Genomic DNA, 9,461 nt, shown 5'->3' with positions numbered 1-9,461 from the left:
CTGCGAGATTTGAAACGCCTCCAAGGGCGGAGAGTCAGAGGGAGCTCCACAGAGAGGGGCACCGCCTCAAGCAGTCACCCTACGTCATTGCCAGTTAAACATTTAAACATGGCAACATTCAATCACAAGTATTCTGATGCCAATTCCTGCTCATAGAGCAAATTGCATATCTGCATATAGCACAAGGCATAGGCATTAACATAATGTGAGCCCTGAAACTGTAAAGGTACAGACAGACAGCATGATCATGGTTTATTCTATTTCATCCCCAGTGCTTGAGGGATAATGAATCAGTCCTCAAACTAATACCACTGTCTGCCCCGAGGTGAGCTTGGTGCTCTCTCTATTGTCTTCAGTCCACCCCTGTCCCTTCCCTTCTCTGCCTTGTCTGCCTTCTGCTGCTTGCCCTGGCCTTGATCTCTGCCTACAGTACATATATTTCACACATTGACTGATGTATACAGCATAGACATAAACTATTTATATGGTATACTGTAACAGTATGCTGTAAGCTTGTACATGCACATTTCAGTTTGTGTACTTGCACGTTGGCGCATCTATGATAATACTGAGAGGACAATGGCTTTTCTTGCCTCCATGTTCTGATTTTGCCTCATTGTATGATTTCGAAAGACAAGGAATGCACACATGCATGTAATTGTCAGAACAGCAGGAACCAAATGGATGGATGGATGGAAATAGCATACCCATCAAGTTCAGGATGCTCAGACACATTAGAGCCAATGGAGAGAAATATTTATTATAATATTTCATTATTTCTTTGTTTCTTTCTACTTGTGAGTTGTATTAGTCAGTACGTTAATGTAACGTTATTGATCTGTCAGTTTCCCAAGATAATTCCTTACTTTTCACACTGACACAGTAATAAACAGCTATAACATTACAGGCTTCACTGTCATGATGCACAGTAGAGGTCTGCGCGGGACCAATTGCTTCATCCTGCTCCTGCCAGCACCCCACCCTGTGGCAATATTTATTTACAGACACTGTAGTACACTACAGTCTAATCATTTTAAAGTTAATTTCATATTCAAGTTAATTGCCACGTGATTCTCCGGCCTATGTAGGCAGCCTACTCTATTTCAATGAGACCACACATACTAGGCGCACTTGAACTCTCACGCCCAACTAGAAGAGGTAGACACTACTGAAGTTGAAGCAGCGAATTCTGAGTGTGTGAATAATGGGACAAATATGTGTTATTAATACCATAAGTAGGCTAACGCATACAAAGCAGAACAAAGACCGTTTCAAAAGAATCTGTGGGATGACAAAAATATTTGAATCCCAAAGTCGTCTGTATGACCACCCGCTTCCGCCTTCCGAATGAAAAATGCTGACCACGCCGCAATGATCTCTGCCGGGACCCGCAGGTCTCGCAGGCATCCTGTGCGAATGCAGCCCTCTAGTGCAGTCAGTACACAACACTATGCTCATCATGTCTTAGCAGGTTCAAATGGTGACAGGGGTCCCAGTAGGGTTAGACAGCCAGGGAAGACCGGTCTGTGACAGAGGTGAGGTGAATTTTTGCAGATACAACACTTTATTCTCTCTCTCACCTCTCTGTCCTGCAAACACTGGACAAGCCAGATGCTATTTTAAGGCAGTCTTACAAACCTCTAAAGTTGATTTCAAAACTGTATCAAGAGTTGATAGAGGCTTTTCCCGATGACACAAAACATATAAAACAAAAATGTGAGAAAGACCTGGGAGACGCTATTGATGATGATGAATGGATACAGACATGTTAGAATGCCCAGTCATGTTCATATCATCTCAGACATAAATCACGGCAGTTTAAGACCATCCAGAGAACACACTACTGTATATGCCAATGAAACTGAATATCATGCACTCCGAAATGGTATTATTCTGCTGGAGGTGTAAAGGGGAAGATATTTGCATATGTTGTGGTCTTGTGAAGGCTGACTGAATTCTGGCAAAGAGTATGTTGTTTTATCTCAGCATGTCTACATATTCTCCCTTCTCCCTGTTTTTGTTTGCTTGGAAATGTTGATACTGGAGATTGTTATCAGAAGAAACTGTGTAACCTAGCATTTATAATGGCTAATAAAGGCATTGCCATTAACTGGAAGGTTGGTTATCCTCCCACAATGTATGTAAGAAATTTCAAGTTATGTACAGTATCACTAGATTCGTTTTAAGATTAAGAGTAAACTGTGAAACTTTCATAAGGTCTGGATGCCTTATATGGAACACTGTACGACAAAAGGAGACTGTATTGAAAACATGCCCACGTCAGGGAAGATACCTATTTAGGCAATCCCTAGCTGCTGGGTTGCTCAGTCCTGTCCTGTTGTCACTCTGGCCTTGGCCTAACACACCTGAAACCAATAATACATGTTTCACTAAGATCCTAAAGCTGAGTGGGGTGTGTTGGGTTGAGGCGCTGCAGGGCAGTGGACCCCTAGGGGCAGGACAGGGAGACCCAGCTATATTGTGTGCAAGTAAAAATAGCTCTACAGTACTATTAGGCCTATGGTATAAATTATATGGAAGGTGTACTGTTTCTGTGTGTTAATGTGTAGGTGTATGTGTGTTTTCATTCAACTTTTGTTTTCCAAACCTTTCCCTTGAGACATAAAAAAAAGATGGGAAGGCAGTTGTGTTGGGGAGAGAGTTGAGTTATTGACTAGACTGGTGGGGGTCGGGTGTGTAGGCGGCTTGGGTTGGCTGGGTTGTCTTGCTGAAATTTGATATAGAGGATGTCCTTGTACTTTATTTGTAAGAGTTGTTCATTTGTCAGGCTATTGGTTAAAGGTGCAACACAATATTGATTATTGAATGATCATGGATCAAGTTCAGTCTTATCAATCACTTCAACATATTTAATATTCTCTTACCTAGCTTGATGACTGTGGGCATTTTTGCTTACTTTTTGTTGTTCTAAATAGAGAAGGCTAGAAGGGCCAACGGTCATATTAGATTGTGTAGAAATGTAGGAAATGTGCTTTAGATGCCCCCAAAAATGGGAGGACCCCCAGACACCCTGCCAAGTTATGTCCCTTTCTGCAAATAGCACTGCTGGGTGATTTAAAAAGTCATAGTCAATCGATCAATAATATAATAATACTCTCAGCCCCCCAAAAATTTAAATGTACAATATGTAGAATCTATGAAAATAGAAAGGTTCAGAACATTAGTGAAACAACACAGCACAGTTGAAAAATATATGGATGATGTTCAGAGATAGATTGGAGGGGTTAAGTGGAGCTGGATGGGACTAAAAATAAACAAAAGATAACTATTGTAAAATATACTGACCGGTTTCCACGTCCTCAGATAATCCACATAAAGTACAGTAATGTGTTAAATTAGAGGCATGTGTGAAAGTGAAACCATTGTTGAAATACTATAAAATACTAATATAATGGGAAAATTCGAATGAGAGATGGCTGATCTTGCCCTGTTGGAAGATTTAGCACAGGCTGCATTCCGCAGAGAGCGTGTTTTTAGAGACAGATGGGACTTTTTTGCAGAAAGAACAGATTGGCTCATCAGATATACTGTAGTTTCCAAAAACCAATCACATAGGATCTTTGCGAGGATTTAAAATCTACTTTAGAAAAGCAAACACTTTCCGCTGCACATCAAAGTGCTATCCACCCTCAGGTTTTTGGCAATGGGTACTTTTCAGTGGGAGCTTGGCGATCACCATCTCACATCCCTCAATGAGCCAATGTTTTGGGGACAATCATCAGTCAAATGAACTGTAACATTCAATTTCCATATACCATCGCACAACAGGTTAAATTCAAGAGGGGTTTCTTTCCCATCAATGGGTTCCCAAATACGAATGGAGTAATAGACGGAATCCACACAGCCATCCCAAACAACTTCAACTAACAGTAAAGGCTTCCACTCCTAAAGTGCAGGTGATGGGTTATGTGATGCCCAAAAAACGCTGCTGAATGTGGTGGCAAGGTGGCTAGGTGGAACGTACTACTCGTTCATTCTGGAGAACAGCAATGTTGGCCTATCCTTGGTCAAAAAATCCTATAGCATTTGTGATTTTTCAAATAGAATCCCATAGGATTCTCACAATCCTATAGGATTTTGCAACACCTCAATCAGAATCCTATTGGAATACTATTGGACTACTTGTAAGTAAGCATTTAACAGTAAGGTTATTGTTGTTTTTGGCGCATGTGACAAATGACATTTGATTTGATTTGATTTAAATTAAAAAGTTATCATATTGGATCCTGTAGGATTCTCGCAGTCCTATAGGATTTTGTGTCACCTGTATCAGAATCCTATTGGAATCCTATTAGACCCATTTTTTCCTATTGGAAATAAAAAGTAATACTGTTGGACCCTATATGATTTTAGCAATTCTATAGGATTTTGTAATCACCTCTATCAGAATCCTATTGGAACGGTTTTCTTAATTGCACCCATTAATTTATATACTGAACAAATATGCAACAATTTCAAAGATGTTGCTGAGTTACAGTTCCTATAAGGAAATCATTTAATTTAAATAAATTCATTAGGACCTAATCTGTGGATTTCACATGACTGGGAATGCAGATATGCATCTGTTGGTCACAGATACACTACATGACGAAAAGTATGTGAACACCTGCTCGTTGAACATCTCATTCCAAAATCATGGGCATTAATATGGAGTTGGTTCCCCCTTTGCTGCTTTAACAGCCTCCACTCTTCTGTGAAGGCTTTCCACTAGATGTTGGAACATTGCTGCAGGGACTAGCTTCCATTCAGCCACAAGAGCATTAGTGAGGTCGGGCACTGATGTTGGGCAATTATGCCTGGCTTGGAGTCGGTGTTACAGTTCATCCCAAAGTTGTTCGATGGAGTTTAGCTCAGGGTTCTGTGCAGGCCAGGCAAGTTCTTCCACACCAATCTCGACAATACATTTCTGTATGGACCTTACTTTGTGCACAGGGGCATCGTCATGCTGAAACATGAAAGGGCCTTCCCCAAACTGTTGCCACAAAGTTGGAAGCACAGAATTGTCTAGAATGTCATTGTGCTGTAGTATTAAGATTTTCCTTCACTGGAATGGCGTGATTCATCACTCCAGAGAACGCATTTCCACTGCTCCAGAGTCCAATGGCGGCAAGCTTTACACCACTCCAGCCAACGCTTGGCATTGCGCATGTTGTACTTAGGCTTGTGTGCGGCTGCTTGGCCATGGAAACCCATTTCATGATGCTCCTGAGGAACAGTTCTTGTGCTGATGTTGCTTCCAGAGGCAGTTTGGAACTCAGTAGTGAGTGTTGCAACCAAGGACAGATGATTATTTTTTGTTTATTTATTTTTATATGAATGACATTTTTTGTTCTTTATTTTATTCGTTGTTCTTTATTTTTAGATCTTATTTTTTACATTTCTTTAGTTATTATTATATATATTTTTTTTACCCCTTTTTCTCCCCAATTTCGTGGTATCCATTTGGTAGTTAGTCTTGTCCCATCGCTGCAACTCCCGTAAGGACTCGGGAGAGGCGAAGGTCGAGAGCCGTGCGTCCGCCGAAACACAACCCAACCATGCACCGCTTCTTGACACAATGCCCGCTTAACCCGGAAGCCAGCCGCACTGATGTGTTGGAGGAAACACGTACACCTGGCGACCGTGCCAGCGTGCATTGCGCCCGGCCCGCCACAGGAGTTGCTAGTGCGTGATGGGACAAGAACATCCCTGCAGGTCAAACCCTCCCCTAACCCGGACGACGCTGGGCCAATTGTGCGCCGCCCCATTGGTCTCCCGGTTACGGCTGGCTGCGAACCAGGATCTCTAGTGGCACAGCTAGCACTGCGATGCATTGCCTTAGAGCACTGCGCCACTCGGGAAGCTAGGACAGATGATTTTTACGCACTACGCGCTTCAGCACTTGGTGGTCCCATTCTGTCAGCTTGTGTGGCCTACCACTTAGCGGCTGAGCCGTTGTTGCTCCTAGACATTTCCACCTCACAATAACAGTACTTACAGTTGACCGTGGCAGCTCTAGTAGGGCAGAAATTTTTACAATCTGACTTGTTGGAAAGGTGGCATCCTATGACGTTGCCACATTGAAAGTCACTGAGCTCTTCAGTAAGGCCATTCTACAGCCAGTGTTTGTCTATGGAGACTGCATCGCGGTGTGCTCGATTTTATACACCTGTCAGCAACTGGTGTGGCTGAAATAGCCATGTACCATCTACCTGTACACAAGAATGTCTTACGTCAAGAGATTTGCTCTGTAGGGCCTGAAACAGTTGTTCGGTGAATCAAAAAATGGCCTCAAACACCAACTAAAACAATTAACATGAAGTCCTTCAGTTTCTGTTTCAGAGCACTGCTCTGGGCGATTGAATCTTTATCACAGCTGGGCTCAGTAATGATCCGATCAAAAACAGTGTCCAATGATCTCTGGCCTTCGTGCACAGCATGCACTGCTCTACTTTTGAAGTTCCTATGAGTTGCACAGCCTCCCGGTAACCGAATGGTATTGTCAACCTCAGTAAGCATGTCTGTAAAATGCATGATGGGTAAAATTGTCAATGGATGCAAAAACATTTTTTGCGTTTTGAATATTGTTTGTCCCCTGTGCCTAAACTAAGTTTAGTTTGTGGGCATAACAATGAATGAACAGGGCATATTGACAGTGGGTTTTCACGAGCGCCTGAACCCCACCTTGCTGCCCACGTAAATCAAATCAAGCTTTATTTATACAGCACATTTCAGACATGGAATGTAGCACAATGTGCTTTAGAGGAGAAAAACTAACAAAGAACAATGAAAATAAAAGCTGAAATATTTACTACACAACAAATATAAGACAAAAACTAAATAATTACACAAACTGAACAACTAAAAAACGACCTAAGGAAAAGCAGAGGTAAAAAAGTGTGTTTTAAGATCTCTTTTAAATATGTCCATAGTTTCGGCCCCCCTCAGGTTCTCTGGCAGACTATTCCAGAGGCTGGGGGCTTAGTAGCTAAAGGCTGACTCTCCATGCCTCTTGGTCCTAGGCGTGGGATAGTTAAAAGGCCAGTGCCAGAGGGCCAGAGGGACCTACTGGGTACATAACATGCAGCTTTCCCCCATCGTAAGTTTGGCAGATGAGTTTGGGTTGAGTTGTATTTGCCAGTAGTTTCCATTATAACAGCGTTGATCGCCTCTGCATTTCACTCTGTGCTCACATGGGAAAAAAACAGGAATCTCTCGCATTCAACACCCTTATCATTGACATAGCATGCTCTGATTTTCAATTGACCTTACCACTACCACTACTATTACTACTGCTACCACTACTACTGCCGTCACTACCACTACCACTACTATTACTACCATTACTACTGCCGTCACTACCCCTACCACTACTATTACTACCATTACTACTGCCGTCACTACCCCACCACTACTACTACTACTACCACTACTACTGCTGTCACTACCACTACCACTACTATTACTACTACTACCACTACTACTGCCGTCACTACCCCTACCACTACTATTACTACTGCTACCACTACTACTGCCGTCACTACCCCTACCACTACCACTACTATTACTACTGCTACCACTACTACTGCTGTCACTACCCCTACCACTACCACTACTATTACTACTGCTACCACTACTACTGCCGTCACTACCACTACCACTCCCACTACTATTACTACCATTACTACTGCCGTCATGACCCCTACCACTACCACTACTATTACTACTACTACCACTACTGCTGCCGTCACTACCCCTTCCACTACCACTACCACTACTATTACTACCATTACTACTGCCATCACTTCCCCTAATACTACTATTTCACAACCATAAATACTTAATGAGTTTTGTATTATTGTTACTTTCGTCATTGTTATTATTATTATTATTATTATAGTGTGCCAGGGAATACTGAAGTGGGTATTTTTGGGGGGAGTACATCTATAAGATCGTTCAAACCTAGATCTGACTTCACAAGTGACCCTTGAGATATTGATGAGCAAATATCCTATTCATCTGTGAGTATACTCTACCTGAATAGCATCAAATCCTCCAATCCAGGTAGAATGTTGTTGGCCAGTGTTTTTCAACACCAATTGCTGTAAATTATAGTTCTCCCCACAGTTGTGCACAGAGGCCAGGTTTGCTCGAAGGGATAGACAGTAGCTCTAGAGAAAGTGACAGGGACAAAGACATTTCATAATGTAGGTATTAGTCAGTAGGCCAGTCTGTGAGAATTTGTCTTCTGGACAATAACGTCGAAACAAATAAGAGAGTTGATTTCAATTTAACTTCTACTTTAATTCACAGTAGTGGGTAAGAATGATATACCTCAGCTTGGGGCCATGTCATTGCAGTGTTGACAAACATAAAGCAACGTGATTCGTATTTGGTCCAACCTCCGGGGCATGGAGGATCACTCTCTGCTGCTCCTACCTCCTGCTGTTCCTCCACCACCACAGCATCTGTAAGGAGGAGACACAGTGCACGTTCCAAACTGAAGTTGACTTTACTTTAAAGGTGAGAGGATGCTGACTGATCTACAAATCACCTTGCATAATAAATAACTATTCAATATTACTGGTCGGTCGGTCGGTCGGTCGGACACACACACACACACACACACACACACACACACACACACACACACACACACACACACACACACACACACACACACACACACACACACACACACACACACACACACACACACACACACACACACACACACACACACACACACACACACACACACCTCTGCTAAAACATAAAAAAATACAGAATTAATTAATTCATAATGTAAAGTGTAGAATGGATTCCCTCTTACTTGTGGCACGTAGATCAAAGGCCTCGCCCAGAACAATGGCAGCGCTGAGAAGCAGAAGAATGGTCAACATCGCCATCGTTATAGTCTTCTGAGAGAGAGAGAGAGAGAGAGAGAGAGAGAGAGAGAGAGAGAGAGAGAGAGCGAAAGAGCGCCACACAGACAGACAGAGAGACAGACAAATACAGTGAGAGAGAGAGAAGCCGTTAAGACAAATTCAGTGAGTACTTCAGAGTAGGTGAATGCAGTTTCCCTAGCCTCTCCTCGATTACTCCCAGCCATTCCACTTAGCTGATGTATTCCACTGCTATCACATCAGATTCAGTTAAAGGGCTTGATGATTAGTTGACCATTTGTCAGCTGTGCTTGTACTGGAATAAATCCAATAAGTTGATCTGGGGGAACTGGAGGAGAGGTTATGGAAAAACTGTGTTGGGTACATATGGAACTCCTAAGGCAATGTTTCCCCATTTCGGTCCTTGGGTGCACATTTTGGACCGAGTTTGGGAAACACTATGATAAGGAATACCAGGTATCATTCCTTCAACCACATACAATAGAATAGCCTAGCACACAGGAAAATGTATGCTTCCTAAATGTCACCATATTCCCTATGTAGTGCACTACTTTG

At 42.5% G+C, this 9,461-nt stretch overlaps 1 protein-coding gene across 1 annotated transcript; it reads right to left on the bottom strand.

The window, feature by feature from the left end:
* Window positions 1-8,015: 8,015 nt before the first annotated feature.
* Window positions 8,016-8,909, bottom strand: LOC120065886 (ladderlectin-like). The gene is made up of 3 exons (XM_039016931.1): window positions 8,834-8,909; window positions 8,335-8,468; window positions 8,016-8,171 (listed from the first exon to the last, which is right to left on the bottom strand). The coding sequence occupies exons 1-3, from the start codon at window positions 8,907-8,909 to the stop codon at window positions 8,016-8,018; spliced, it is 366 nt and encodes a 121-aa protein (XP_038872859.1).
* Between the last annotated feature and the right edge of the window lie 552 nt (window positions 8,910-9,461).

Source organism: Salvelinus namaycush, chromosome 21 (assembly GCF_016432855.1).
Source record: "Salvelinus namaycush isolate Seneca chromosome 21, SaNama_1.0, whole genome shotgun sequence".
NCBI classification, from domain to species: Eukaryota; Metazoa; Chordata; class Actinopteri; order Salmoniformes; family Salmonidae; genus Salvelinus; species Salvelinus namaycush.
Note: the sequence above shows the minus strand (reverse complement) of the source record. Positions and strands in the feature narration are given on the sequence as shown.

Excerpts from the sequence above, each read along its gene's own strand:
- LOC120065886 (XM_039016931.1), bottom strand. The coding sequence starts at position 8,909 with ATGGCGATGTTGACCATTCTTCTGCTTCTCAGCGCTGCCATTGTTCTG. Across the intron at positions 8,469-8,833 it reads CTTTGATCTACGTGCCACAA|ATGCTGTGGTGGTGGAGGAA; the intron begins GTAAGAGGGAAT and ends TCCTCCTTACAG. Across the intron at positions 8,172-8,334 it reads TGACATGGCCCCAAGCTGAG|AGCTACTGTCTATCCCTTCG; the intron begins GTATATCATTCT and ends CACTTTCTCTAG.